This window comes from Alternaria metachromatica, assembly GCF_023757995.1.
Source record: "Alternaria metachromatica strain BMP 0045 chromosome Unknown scaffold_2, whole genome shotgun sequence".
Lineage (NCBI taxonomy): Eukaryota > Fungi > Ascomycota > Dothideomycetes > Pleosporales > Pleosporaceae > Alternaria > Alternaria metachromatica.
Window position 1 is genome coordinate 1,352,170 of NW_026055493.1, and position 15,529 is coordinate 1,367,698.

At 47.0% G+C, this 15,529-nt stretch overlaps 2 protein-coding genes across 2 annotated transcripts; one reads left to right on the forward strand and one right to left on the reverse strand.

Moving 5' to 3' along the window:
- Window positions 1–3,160: 3,160 nt before the first annotated feature.
- Window positions 3,161–3,637, reverse strand: RPL34B (60S ribosomal protein L34B; the record flags this gene model as incomplete). The annotated part of the gene is made up of 3 exons (XM_049328238.1): window positions 3,161–3,367; window positions 3,417–3,530; window positions 3,614–3,637. 3 exons carry the CDS (start codon window positions 3,635–3,637, stop codon window positions 3,161–3,163), a joined length of 345 nt encoding a protein of 114 aa, XP_049192756.1.
- A 704-nt stretch (window positions 3,638–4,341) lies between these two features.
- On the forward strand, window positions 4,342–11,903 carry PRPF8 (Pre-mRNA-processing-splicing factor 8; the record flags this gene model as incomplete). The annotated part of the gene is made up of 3 exons (XM_049328239.1): window positions 4,342–8,551; window positions 8,603–9,058; window positions 9,415–11,903. The coding sequence occupies 3 exons, from the start codon at window positions 4,342–4,344 to the stop codon at window positions 11,901–11,903; spliced, it is 7,155 nt and encodes a 2,384-aa protein (XP_049192757.1).
- Between the last annotated feature and the right edge of the window lie 3,626 nt (window positions 11,904–15,529).

Genomic DNA, 15,529 nt, shown 5'->3' on the forward strand with positions numbered 1-15,529 from the left:
AAAAAGAGAAGTAATATTTTTTTTTAGAAGTATTATTTTACTAAGAAACTTTACTTTTAAAGTATCTATAAAAGATCTACTAAAATATATTTCTAGTGTAATTTTATTATATTTACTAGCTAAGATATAGGCTAAAGTATAGTATAAAGTACTACTCTAGCTAAACTAACTTCTACTACTCTAAGAATACGCTTTTTTAGACTTAGACTATAAGCTTCTATAAATAGATAGCTCTAAGTATAATATCTTACTATAAGATAAAGCTAAAAATAATATAAATATATTTACTATACGTTTTATATTAACTCTACTAGTTACGCTTCTAATAAAAGTAATATATAAAAGAAAAAGAGATAAAATATAGAAAAAAACTATAAAGACTTTAATTTCTATTCTACTCTATAAGTCTACTAACTTAAAGCGTAAGTAGAAGAAGAGTAATATATATATCTTTTCTAACGTATAGTAACTATATTACTAATATATATAAGTAAATTTAAATAAAGTTAAGTGCTTACTTTTAAACTAGAAGCTTCTAACCTAATATAAAACTTATAAATTAAAGAAAAGAAATAGTTAGTAAATCTATCTCTCTAGTAAACGTGTTACTTATATATTATAGAGTATTATCTAGAAGTTTTCTACTAATTAAAAAAATACTTTACTTTTCTAAATAGATAGTTAGCTTTTCTTTTTAATATATTATTATAATATTATATACTTTTATAATTAGATTAATATATTTATAAGAAATATTATATAAACGTATTATTAGCGCGTTTTACTACTTAACTTAGTAATAAGTATAAGTTTTAGTATTTCTATTTATACGTAGCTGCGCGTAAGCTACGTATATACTCTATAGCTATCTAAATTATATAATACTAAGCGTATTAGTTATAAATTAAGTAAGTTTAAGTAAAATATAATAATATTATAATTATAACGTAATAGCTTTTTTTTAGCTACTACTAACTTTATTACCTACTAACTACTACTTTAAATTACTACTACTCTCTATAATACATTATTAATAAGATAGTAATATATTCTACTAAAATAGCTAATTATAGTTATCTACTCTCTCTAAGCTCTAGCGCTATAGTAAACTATATAAGCTTTTTTATATAAATATAACTAAAAGATATATCTAATATATTTTAGTCTACCTATTACGCCTATCTTACTCTATCTACTCTATCTCTTCTATATCTACTCTTTAAGAAGAACGCTAATAGTAAGATCTTAATTTAGTATACTAAGTAGCGCTATAAGTACACTCTAAAGAATAGTACTTTTTATAGTATAAGTTTTTAAAATATATCTTTTATATATTACTAATATATTTAGACTATTATAAGTTTTTATAGCTTTCTTATAACCTACTATATTAACTAGTATAGCTCTATTATCTAGAGTAATACTTACTCTCTAAGTAAAAGACTTAGCGCTACTTTTATCTATAGTAAAAAGAGTATATAAATATATTATTTATATATTTATAATATATACTCTTTCTCTTCTAAGTCTTTTTCTCTTTTTACTTTTTTCTTTTTTTTTATTCTTAAAGTTTTTCTCTTTCTTTTTTTATCTTTTTTCTTTATTAGCAAAATATAATATAATTATAATTCTAATATATTTTAGAGTTTTATTAGATTTTAATAAATAACTATAACTTTAAGTATAACTACCTACTTAAATAAGTATAAGATAATGCCTTAGTTTAATAAAATATTCTAGTCTAAGTCTAGTACTTTATAAACCTAGTCTACTATTAAAATAGTTATCTTTAAGAATAAGTAATATATTTCTTATATATTTACTATATGTTTTTATACTTATAATTCTTAGCTTTATCTTACTACTATAAGAGGTATACTTAATACTTATACTTTTTCTAACTTCTACGCTAACTACTATATTATTAGCTATAGTAAGCTTTTTTAAAATATATTTAATATACTTTACTAATATATTATAGTATATAACTTTTAAGAGAATAAAGATAATAATAAGAATTTTTATCTCTTTTATACTTACTTTAACTAGGCTATAGGCTCTTAAAGTATTCTTACTAATACTTATACTAATATACTACTTTAGTATAATACGTTTATATTATATTTAGTATATAATTTAATTAGTAATAATAGAACTATAATACTCTAATATATTTTCTTTACTTACTTTTTTCTATCTCTACTATAATATCTTATAAATATATTATATAGTATTTATACTAGTAAGCGCTAGCCTAAAAGAAGTCTTAGTAATAGTTAGGCTAGTTTTTTTAATGGTCGGATGAGCTGCGCTCTCCTCTCCAATCATAGCCTGCGACCACCCATGCTGAATCGCGGCAAGCCTCGTTCTGGCAATCTCCACCGTAACTATCCGGGCCCTACACCTACGCGTTATGAACCGGTTTCTTGGACTTTTCGCGTTTTGGCTGGGTATTCCAGGACCAGCCTTGGTGCGCTGAGAATTCTCGATGTCGCATCTGTAGCAGCTTGAGACCGCGCGAGGAAGGACCATCAGAGTCTGAGGTCTCATTCATGCTTGCATAATTGACGTCGGACGTGTTGGCAGGAAATTACTGCATATATCGTGAAAAGGTGGGATCAAAAGATGGGAATCGGAACACTGGTTCTTCCCGTCACAAATTCAATCTTTAGGTCAGGTTGCAAAGTAACAGATTTCCAAGTCGTACTGATGTAATATCCCATCCGAAGAGTTTATTTCACGGGGACCAGTGGTAAAGTGTAAGTTCGGGGCGTGCTATCACTATCATGACGCAGGTTGCATATACATTCAGACAGGCTTGGGTTGAACATGGTGGTGTGAATTGTTGGCGTTGCCTTCGCCGCTGTTGAACCTCGCGCACAGGTCAAAGGATTTTGGACACCCATACTAGCATTCGAGATCTGAACAGCTTTCAAGCCACCAAGTCCTCATCATAGTGTCACACCGCAGTCTGTCGGGAAACATAGCGTGTAGCTTGTGGATGTATTCGTGACCCTACTCAGCTACATCCTGGCGGAGTGACGTAGAAATCATCTTGATATCGTAAAAGCCGACCGAACCAGGAGACTGCCCATAATGCACATGAACACCGAAGACCCAGTTTTGACATGCTAAACCCCTTGACACTCAATGCAACCGCTTAACGCTTCTTTTGCTGGGACTCCTTGAGGACCTTCTTGACGACCTTCTGCTCCTCGATCAGGAAAGCACGGACGATGCGGTCCTGGACGCAGCCGGCGCATCGCGATCCACCGTAGGCGCGCTGGACGGTCTTCTTGGGGCGGGAGATCTGGGCGTACTCGCGGGGGCGGAGGGCTGGGATACCCTGGAGCTTGGTACCGCAGTCCTGTAAACTGTCAACAACAAGCCTTTGTAGCCTTCCGGGTCTGACTTACACCGCACTTGGGGGCAGTACCCCTCTTCTTGATGTGCAGGTAACGGAGTTCACCACCGGGGGTCTTGATGACGCGGACCTTCTGGCTCCTGGTGTTGTAGGGCGCGCGACGCCTCTGCCCAATGTCAGTCTTTGCTTCCAACGATCCCAAGATTCTCATTCGCCTGGTCCAGGGCTCGGGAGTGCGGTGCGACGTACGTAGGTGAGTCTGTTGGACGGCATTGTGAAAGATTTCCCGGGGAATCAGTGGGCGATTGTCTGTGTGCGTGTGAGCGAAATGATGTCGGAGGTGGTGTCGCAAGGGGCGATAATCGTACCTGGGTCTGGAAAGGGATTGTTAGTATCGTCGAAGAAATTCGCAGGACGGCGAGCTTGCTTACCACTGTTGTCGTCGTTGGTTAGTGAGGCAGCGAAAATCGTCGTGTGCTCGGTTAGCCGACCTGCGCTAGCACGCTAGACAAGGAAGCCGGGCTCCACCATCACGTGATGCGCGCCCGTGCACGGAGGCCTGGCAAGAAGATTCACTAGACTATAATGCGCACATCTCCATCGCCACTCCACACAACGCGCAGAGGGTGTATCTCTGCTTCGTGTGCCCCGCCAACAATACGACTTTCGAGCTTCTGGAGACAGTCTGGAAACCCACGCGCCGACGCGACTTCCCCTTCTTCGACCGCGGCGCCGTCCGCAAAGCTCAGGATTCGACTCCTAAGCTTGTCGCGCGACCAACTGTGCTCAATCCACGAGTATAGTATAGCACTGTGATCGCGTTATAGAGGTCAGTAATCCCCTTCAGCCTTTTATCTTGTAAGAGCCTCCCAGCTCCTACAATCTCGACACTCGATCCAAGAGGCGCATAGTTCCTCCAGTCTCGCGTTCCCATCCCCTCTAACGGCAACAGATTTCTTTCCCTAATATCAGTCAACATGGCTTTTCCCCCACCCCCGCCGCCGCCTCCACCAGGCCCTCCAGGTGCTGGATACGCGCCGCCACCACCACCACCTCCGCCAGGTCCTCCGGGCTCCGGATATGCGCCGCCACCGCCGCCTCCTCCAGGACCACCAGGTGCGCCTGGTACAGTAGGCCCTCCCGGTATGCGGCCACCAGTCGACCCGCAAGTTGCGAAGTTTGCCCAGAAGAAGAAGGACTGGTTACGGCAACAGCGCCAAAGGTTCGGCGAGAAGCGCAAGGCAGGATTCGTCGAGACACAGAAGGCGGATCTACCCCCAGAGCATTTGCGCAAGGTGTTTAGGGATATCGGCGATGTGTCCCAGAAGAAATTCACCACGGACAAGCGAAGTTATCTCGGTGCGCTCAAGTTCATGCCGCACGCGGTTCTGAAGCTCCTGGAGAACATGCCCATGCCCTGGGAGAGTAGACGAGACGTAAAAGTCCTCTACCACACCAACGGATGTCTGACCCTGGTCAACGAGGTTCCTCGTGTGATCGAGCCCGTCTTCCACGCACAATGGGCAGCCATGTGGCTGGCTATGAGGAAGGAGAAGAGCGATCGCCGACACTTCAAGCGCATGCGTTTCCCGCCTTTCGACGACGAAGAGCCGCCCCTGTCGTACTCGGAGAACATCGAAGACGTTGAGCCCCTGGAGCCTATTCAGTTGGAGCTGGACGAGGACGAAGACAGCCCTGTGTACGATTGGTTCTACGAACACCGCGCGCTTCTCGATACCCCACATGTCAACGGGCCCAGCTACGAGACCTGGAACCTCGACCTGCCTCAGATGGCAACGCTATATCGTCTGAGCAAACAGCTTCTCAGCGATATTGTTGACAAGAACTACTTCCACATGTTTGACATGGACAGCTTCCAGACAGCCAAGGCACTCAATGTCGCGATACCCGGAGGGCCCCGTTTCGAGCCCTTGTATAAAGACATCGACCCGAACGACGAGGATTTTGGCGAGTTTAACGCTATTGACCGCATCATCTTCCGATCGCCTATCCGAACCGAGTACCGCGTCTCATACCCATACCTCTACAACTCCCTGCCGCGAAGTGTCAAGCTGGCTTGGTATTCTCACCCGCAGGTCGTCTACGTCCGTGCTGAGGACCCGGATTTGCCCGCTTTCTACTTCGACCCTGGAATCAACCCCATCTCGTCAAGAGCTGTAGCACCAAAGAACATCTCCGTAAGCCACGAGGATCTGGTCTTCGGTGAAGATGATGAGGACGACGAGGATGACTTCCAGATGCCCGAAGAGATGGAGCCGTTCATGGCTGACGAGGAGATTGCCACCCCAGACACTGCTTCAGCCATCGCGCTTTGGTGGGCACCCCACCCGTTCGACAAGCGATCAGGTCGTATGGTGCGGGCACAGGACGTTCCTCTTGTAAAGCAATGGTACCTTGAGCACGTTCCTGCGGGTCAGCCCGTCAAGGTCCGGGTCTCTTACCAGAAGTTGCTGAAGACGTTTGTTTTGAACGAGCTCCACAAGAAGCCGCCACAAGCACAAAACAAGCAGAATTTGATGCGGACGCTCAAGAGCACCAAATTCTTCCAGCAGACCAAGATTGATTGGGTTGAGGCCGGTCTGCAGGTTTGCCGACAGGGTTACAACATGCTCAATCTTCTCATCCATCGCAAAAACTTGACTTACTTGCATCTTGACTACAATTTCAACTTGAAGCCTGTCAAGACCCTCACTACCAAGGAGCGCAAGAAGTCACGTTTCGGAAACGCTTTCCATCTCATGCGTGAGATTCTGAGGCTAACGAAGCTCATTGTTGACGCTCAGGTCCAGTACCGTCTAGGCAATATCGACGCCTTCCAACTCGCCGATGGCATCCTTTACGCTTTCAACCACGTCGGTCAGCTGACTGGTATGTACCGTTACAAGTACAAGCTGATGCACCAGATCCGTTCCTGCAAGGATCTGAAGCATTTGATCTACTACCGATTCAACTCTGGCCCTGTCGGAAAGGGTCCTGGATGTGGTTTCTGGGCTCCTGCTTGGAGAGTTTGGCTATTCTTCATGCGCGGTATCATTCCCCTGCTCGAGCGCTGGCTCGGAAACCTACTCTCTCGTCAATTTGAGGGCAGACACAGCAAGGGTGTTGCAAAGACCGTCACCAAGCAACGTGTTGAGTCGCATTTCGACTTGGAGCTCCGCGCTGCTGTCATGAGTGATCTCATGGACATGATGCCTGAGGGCATCAAGCAAAACAAAGTCAACACTGTTCTGCAACATTTGTCAGAGGCATGGCGTTGCTGGAAGAGTAACATCCCTTGGAAGGTACCTGGCCTGCCAGCCCCCATCGAGAACATCATCTTGCGCTACGTCAAGAGCAAGGCAGACTGGTGGATCTCGGTTGCACACTACAACCGTGAGCGTATCCGACGAGGTGCCACTGTTGACAAGACCGTCGCCAAGAAGAACTTAGGTCGATTGACACGTTTGTGGCTCAAGGCCGAGCAGGAACGTCAGCACAATTACATGAAGGACGGTCCTTATGTCTCTTCCGAAGAAGCTGTCGCCATATATACTACCATGGTGCACTGGCTTGAGGCCCGCAAGTTCCAGCCAATTCCCTTCCCAAGTGTCTCTTACAAGCACGACACGAAGATTCTTATCCTGGCCCTAGAGCGTCTCAGGGAAGCGTACTCCGTCAAGGGCCGACTCAACCAGAGCCAGCGTGAAGAGTTGGCTCTTATTGAGCAGGCTTACGATTCTCCGGGTACGACTCTTGCGCGCATCAAGCGTTTCTTACTCACACAGCGTGCTTTCAAGGAAGTAGGTATCGATATGAACGATAACTACAGCAACATCAACCCTGTGTACGATATTGAGCCCATGGAGAAGATCACTGACGCCTATCTCGATCAATACCTCTGGTACCAGGCTGACCAGCGGCATCTGTTCCCGGCTTGGATCAAGCCTTCTGACTCTGAAGTCCCGCCTCTTCTGACCTACAAGTGGGCCCAGGGAATCAACAACCTTGACAAGGTCTGGGAGAGCCAAGATGGAGAGTGCAACGTCATGATCGAGACTCAGCTGTCGAAGGTGTATGAGAAGATTGATCTTACCATGTTGAACCGTTTGTTGCGTCTGATCATGGACCACAACTTGGCGGATTACATCACAGCGAAGAACAACGTGCAACTCAACTACAAGGACATGAACCACGTCAACGCCTACGGTATGATTCGTGGTCTCCAATTCTCTGGTTTCGTCTTCCAGTTCTATGGTCTCGTGCTGGATATCCTCCTTCTAGGTTTACAGCGTGCAAACGAAATTGCTGGTGCACCAGAGAGCCCCAACGACTTCTTGCAATTCAAGGACAAGGAGACCGAGGTGCGCCACCCGATCCGATTGTACACCAGGTACATTGACCGCATTTGGGTCTTCTTCAGGTTCACCGCTGAGGAGTCTCGCGATCTGATTCAGCGTTTCCTCACTGAGAACCCGGATCCTAACTTTGAGAACGTCATTGGATACAAGAACAAGAAGTGCTGGCCGCGTGACTCTAGAATGCGACTGATGCGCCACGATGTCAACCTTGGTCGTGCAGTCTTCTGGGATCTCAAGAACCGCCTACCACGATCGGTCACAACGATCGAGTGGGACGACACCTTCGCTAGTGTCTACAGTCGCGACAACCCCAACTTGCTGTTCTCCATGAACGGTTTCGAAGTCCGTATCCTGCCCAAGATCCGAAACCTGACTGGCGAATTCCCTGTTAAGGACAGCGTGTGGTCTCTTGTCGACAACTCCACCAAGGAGCGTACCGCGGATGCCTTCTTGCAGGTGACCGAAGAAGATATTCAGAAGTTCAACAACCGCATTCGACAGATTCTGATGTCTTCTGGATCCACTACATTCACCAAGATTGCGAACAAGTGGAACACGACTCTCATTGCGCTCTTCACCTACTACCGTGAGGCTGCGGTGTCCACCGTCAACCTACTCGATACGATTGTGAAGTGCGAGACCAAGATCCAGACGCGTGTCAAGATAGGTTTGAACTCCAAGATGCCTTCGCGTTTCCCTCCTGCTGTGTTCTACACGCCCAAGGAATTGGGTGGTCTGGGTATGATTTCTGGATCCCATATCCTTATCCCAACAAGCGACAAGCGATGGTCAAAGCAGACAGACACTGGTGTCACGCATTACCGTGCCGGTATGGAATTACCCCCTATATCATGGAATGTAACTTATGCTAACTTAATAGGTATGTCGCACGATGAGGAGACTCTCATTCCAAACATCTTCCGTTACATTATCCCGTGGGAGTCTGAGTTCGTCGACTCCCAACGTGTCTGGATGGAATACTCCCAAAAGCGTCAAGAGGCACAGCAACAGAACCGCCGACTAACCCTCGAGGATCTGGAGGACAGCTGGGACCGTGGTCTCCCTCGTATTAACACCCTGTTCCAGAAGGACCGCAGTACCCTCAGTTTCGACAAGGGTTTCCGCGCACGGACCGAATTCAAGATTTACCAGCACATGAAGAGCAACCCCTTCTGGTGGACGAGCCAACGCCACGACGGTAAGCTTTGGAATCTCAACGCATACAGAACGGATGTTATTCAGGCTTTGGGTGGTGTTGAGACCATTCTGGAGCACACCTTGTTCAAGGCAACGGCCTTCCCATCGTGGGAGGGTCTCTTCTGGGAAAAGGCATCAGGTACGTTTTCCCGTGTACTGAGTACAGTCTCGGTCTTTCTTTACTCATCTTTCTACACTTCCTGCCACCATCGTATTCCCCAACTGCCCTTTGCCCTATCCCTCTGTCTTATCAAAATCACATGTCGGCTGTAAGCCTGGCTCGTGATCTTGGTTCGGAGCAACATCCTGACCCAAAAAAAAACTCATCACGTGCTGGCGCTGGTGCCTCACCTCCGTCACGTGCGAGTGCGGATGCCTGGAGAGATGCATAGGCATAAAACTCTTCTACTCCTCCCCTTGTTCTTTCCTCTTCTCCGTCACGACCACTCCGAACACCTCATAATTCTGTGCATAACAATGCTAACTTTTCTATAGGTTTTGAGGAGTCTATGAAATTCAAGAAGCTCACCAACGCCCAACGTTCCGGTCTTAACCAGATTCCCAACCGTCGCTTCACACTTTGGTGGTCACCTACCATCAACCGAGCCAACGTCTACGTTGGTTTCCAGGTCCAACTTGATCTTACGGGTATCTTCTTGCACGGCAAGATCCCCACCCTCAAAATTTCGCTCATCCAGATTTTCCGTGCCCATTTGTGGCAGAAGATCCATGAGTCCGTCGTCATGGACTTGTGCCAGGTCTTCGACCAAGAGCTCGAGGCTCTCGGTATCGAGACGGTCCAGAAGGAGACTATCCATCCGCGAAAGTCGTACAAGATGAACAGTTCTTGTGCTGATATTCTCCTCTTCGCCAGTCACAAGTGGAGCGTATCACCACCATCTATGCTTTACGATACCAAGGACACCATGAGCGCTACTACGACCAACAAGTTCTGGATCGACGTGCAATTGCGATACGGTGACTACGATTCTCACGACATTGAGCGATACGTCCGCGCCAAGTACCTCGACTACACTCAGGACAGTATGAGTATCTACCCGTCCGCTACTGGTCTCATGATCGGTATCGACCTGGCTTACAATCTGTACTCTGCATACGGACAATACTTCCCTGGTCTGAAGCAACTCGTTCAGCAAGCCATGGCCAAGGTCATGAAGGCTAACCCTGCGCTCTACGTCCTCCGCGAGCGTATCAGGAAGGGTCTTCAGCTGTACGCATCTGAGAGTTCTCAAGAGTTCCTCAACTCACAGAACTACTCTGAGCTGTTCAGCAACCAGATCCAGCTGTTCATCGACGATACCAATGTCTACCGTGTGACAATCCACAAGACCTTCGAGGGTAATTTGACGACCAAGCCCATCAACGGTGCTATCTTCATCTTCAACCCTCGTACTGGACAACTGTTCTTGAAGATTATCCATACTAGTGTTTGGGCTGGTCAGAAGCGTCTTGGTCAACTAGCCAAGTGGAAGACGGCCGAAGAAGTAGCGGCTCTTATCCGGTCTCTGCCTGTGGAGGAGCAACCGAAGCAGCTCATCGTCACTCGTAAGGGTCTGCTTGACCCTCTTGAGGTGCACTTGCTTGACTTCCCCAACATCTCCATCCGTGCCTCGGAACTGCAACTGCCCTTCCAGGCGGCTATGAAGGTCGAGAAGCTCGGTGACATGATCCTACGAGCGACTGGACCTCAGATGGTGCTCTTCAACTTGTACGACGAATGGCTGAAGACCATCTCCTCATACACGGCCTTCTCACGTTTGATCCTTATCCTGCGTGCCCTGCACGTCAACCAGGACAAGACGAAGCTGCTCTTGCGTCCAGACAAGACTGTCATTACCCAAGAGCATCACATCTGGCCTTCACTAGCTGACGAAGACTGGATCAAGGTCGAAGTCCAACTTCGAGATCTCATTCTGCTTGACTACGGCAAGAAGAACAACGTCAACACTTCATCGCTCACCAGCAGTGAAGTGCGTGACATCATCCTGGGTATGGAGATCTCAGCTCCTTCGATGCAACGTCAACAGGCTGCCGAGATCGACAAGCAGCAGGAGGAGCAACAGCAATTGACTGCTGTTACTACTAAGACGCAGAACATCCACGGTGAAGAGATGGTTGTCACGACTACATCGCAGTACGAGCAGGCATCCTTCGCCTCCAAGACCGAGTGGCGGACGAGGGCTGTGGCTACTTCCAACTTGCGCACTCGTGCGAACAACATCTACATCAACTCTGAGGATGTCAAGGAGGAGGGTCACTTCACGTACGTCATGCCCAAGAACGTACTGAAGCGCTTCATCACCATCGCCGATCTCCGTGTCCAAGTTGCCGGTTACCTGTACGGAAAGTCGCCAGCGGACAACGACCAAGTCAAGGAGATCAGCACCATCGTCATGATTCCTCAAGTAGGTAACACCCGCGATGTTCAGCTACCCAAGGAACTGCCCAACCATGAGTACCTGGACAATCTCGAGCCCCTTGGAATCATCCACACTGTCAGTGGCAACGAGCCGCCATACATGCAAGCCAGCGACGTCACTCAGCATGCTCGTCTCATGAACCAACACCCTAGCTGGGACAAGAAGACCGTCTCAATGACAGTTTCCTTCACTCCTGGTTCCGTTTCGCTCGCTGCATGGGCCCTCACTCCTGACGGCTACAAGTGGGGTGCTCAGAACAAGGACACCATGTCTGACAACCCAACTGGTTTCAGCACCAGCTTCGGTGAGAAGTGCCAGTTGCTACTTTCAGACAAGATCCGAGGTTACTTCCTCGTACCAGACAACGGCGTCTGGAACTACAGCTTCATGGGTAGCACATTCGGTACCGTGGAGAAGAGGCCGGTTCATGTGCGTCTCGACACACCTGTACGCTTCTACGACAGCATCCATCGCCCATTGCACTTCCACAACTTCGCTGAGTTGGAGGATGTCTGGGTTGACCGCGAGAACCAGTTTGAGTAGACGGGACGATGTACAACAAAAGGAGGAGTGTATCTGAGTAGGAGTATACCCTCTCACGGCGTTCCTAGGGATTTGGCGTTTTTGCATCATCGCATCATTGATTGCATGGATAGTGGAGAATGGGCGATGATTGAGATTGGGTAGCAAAAACGTGCATAGTGTATTATAATGTTTTCAGCGATATGCATACTGAACTTTCAATATTTCTTCCATGCCGTTGTGGTTACTGCGTTTGCTCTACCCGATATTACCCTCACTGTACTGACTTCTACCGATGAGCCAGCGTTTTGCTCCTGCGCTCCAGCACCTTGGGTTCCAGCAATGGCGATGGTGAGAGGAGAGGGTTGAACGTTGAGACTATTCCGCTACTCAGCATTGAAAACCAGCTACTCAAGCACCTGTAACTCACCCTTACTCTTCTTATGCTCGAGACTGAACGCCAAATCCCCTTTGTCAGATGCAGTTGACGATGTCGAAACTGACGTCATAGATTTGGTCGCAAGCTTCAACGGCCGCTTTCCGCTTTCTGTGGGGTGTTCGCGCGTCATAGCACTCAAATTCTTGAAGGCCTTGTGCGATGAGAGAGGTTGGATATAGATTAGATAAGGTTGCGCTGTTGTTGATAGGGGATGCCCAGGTATGCCCTTTTCTGCACGGGGTGCCCCGCATCATCTTAAACCTTCGATACTTCCTTCCCAACGCAGTCAGCAACAAACGAATACTTGCATTTGCTCTCTCAGCTTTTGTGGCTCAGCTCTAGTACTCGTACGATGGCTTTGCACCTAATTTCCTCGGAAGCATGTTACAGCCTCCATTCCAAAACTGTATTTTATCATCGCTATCCCACACTACTGCGGTAACCTAGAGGCGACCTAAAGACGACGAGCTAACTACACCTCCCGCATTTTATACGATTCATACGCAATGAGATACTCTATAAAAGATAGAAGTATTGTATATCCGAGAACTCCTCCACTCCATCATCCACAACCCACCTGCCTCGCTCTTTCCGGGTGTTGTATGACACACGCTTCCTTCCCCACCTCCCACCTTCGAAGCCACATCCCTCGACGGCAAAGCTTTCGAAAGACAAGTTTATCGAGACGTCCTCAAGACTCTGGAATGTATTCACGATCTCTCGCGCTGTTTCTAGAACCGCAGAGTAACCGGCTCGCTGTAGATCCAACCGTGCATAGTAAATCGAACGGAATCTTACGTCGAGAGTTCTGTGTTCTATGTTCTTATTGCTAGGGTCTCTTGCAATCATCTCCAGAAACAAGTTAATGCCGTTGCGCAAGCGCTCTCGATCTACATTAAACGCGAAATACCCAGATTGGAGGTTGATAAAGACGACGAACTTCCTGATCTGTTTGGCGATCGCACAAAAGGTGGTGTTGAAGTGCGCATTTTGGGGGTGCTTCTGGTTGTTGAGCATCTTTCCACAGGGCGCCAATTTGAAGGTCTGGTTACAGAGTCGAATATTCATCGAGCCTGAGTCGATTGTTACCACGAATGGCTTTTGTTTGTAAAGTACTGTGCGAACTTCGTTGCTGATTTGCTTTGCGGCGAGCATTATGTTTAGGATTCTCCCGCGTCCCGTGTCTTCGTCTCGGTGGGCCATCGGCCACCTTGTCCCGATATTCTCAGGAAGGTGATAGCCGATGATCATCTCGCGAAGCTCGAGGGGAAGATCCATGATGCGAAAATTCCAAGGCTGGCCGTGATGCTCGGAGCAGGCTCCTGGTGCCCGTCCGTAGTATCTAGGACAGGGTGTTGTTACCTGCGAGGAATTGCTGCATTGCAGTCCGGTATTAGTGAGATATTGGCAGCGTCTCGGCATTTTATGATTGGGCGCTGGCGAGATCGGTTTGAAGTAGACTACGGTGGCTCTCGTTGGTTTAGTGAGGTGATGTCGATGTTGATGAGAGTGTGGTCTTTTTTTTGAGCGTAGATGGGAATGGGAAGCATGGAGAAAGAGGCTTTTGCGGTAATTTATACAAATGGACACCGAAAACAAGAACATGACGCAGCGAAAAATAGAACACCACACCGTGGTTGCGCGCGACCTTACCGAGCTCTACCACAATCCTGACAAGACCCACAATTGGCGAGCCACTCAAAAATACTGCGGTTCAACACAGGTATGCAGATTGCACCAATACGGAACAATCAAGTCATAGAATTTGGCTTTACTGTAGGCTCCAGGGTGTTCAGTTTCCCCTAATCCCAGCGCGCCTTTAGTAACCCTTGAACCTCATCATCATACCACTTCCAACCCACAGGCACGGCGCACCCAAACTCATCCCAACCATGGTCTAACCTGCTCATGTCCAAGTCACCTACGTACCAACCTGACGGTTTCTCATCATTCTGGAGAGCTTCGATTTGCATCAAACTAATATCTTTGTACCGCCTCGGAACGATGAATTGAGCAGGGTGTGAACGATCTGTTGGATCGATAAGGTACTCATACTTCAAACATGGGGCTGTGACCACATGAGTGGAAAGTTTGTAGTGAGACGGATTAAAGCGGAGTCTCCCCTGATGATCTTCGATGGGAGGTGGACAGAACACGGGAAGGAATCGAAAACTTGCGTGAGTGGTCGTGATGGCGGGTTTAGTTGGTTGGCGAATACTGTCAGTGTTCAAAGCTATCGTCCATGTGTGATTATCGCCGATGCGACGATGGCCGTAATCTACAAGCGATGTCAATACCGGCTGATGCTCTGAGACTGTACAGTTTTGTGCATCGCGTATGTCTAGAGGCTCGGTAGGTAGATCGAGAATACGCTTCTTGTTCTTCAGGAGCCGTGCGAGACGATCTGATGAACCATCCGCTGCATTTTTCAGGAGGAACGAGCGTTGAAGAATGAAGGTCGGATATGGTAGAAGAGAGTATGCGTGTGACCAAGTGATGATGTTGAGGGCTTCGGTTACCGAGGGCTCGAGCAAAGCAGCGCAAAGCGGGGAATCGCAGGTGCTGAGGAGGGCCAAATGAGGGCAATCGCATGACGGATGTGATTTCCTTTTCTGCCTGCAGTTGTGGACGTGCTTCTCGTAGTGATATAACTGTCATTTGTTAGCCCTACGCGTCTTCTTTAAAGCAGTTTCAGCTAGAAATGGCGTACTTCATCGCAGTCTTCGAGTGGTGGCGGGATCTCAGGCCCAACCCATCCATCCTTCTCTAGGTATGCTTGCATTTTCATAGTTGAAGAACCTCTTCGAACAAAGATCATCATTTGCTTTATGCAATGTCTGCGAAGGAAAAAGTAGAGTGCAGTGGTGTTGCTGATGATTGCATCAGTTTCTGCTTGGATGTTGCGAAACTTCACCGGTGAAGCGAAAAACGGTTTCAATGCTTTGTTGATGTCGTATTGAGTTTTGATGGTGGTTTCATACACGTGCTCTAGCTTTTTACAGACGCGAGACAAGGCTATGATGTCCCTGATCTCGAGTTGCTGCAAGATAGACGCTTGAACTGGACCGTATCGATCGATAAGACCTACAAGGTCGAACATTCCCGAGTCAAAGACCGTTGCCGATTTCATGATAGAATAGGCGTTTCAGAACGGAGTGCATGAGTATATAGAAGAAAGAAGAGAAGAAGAACAGGCAAAGAAAAACGC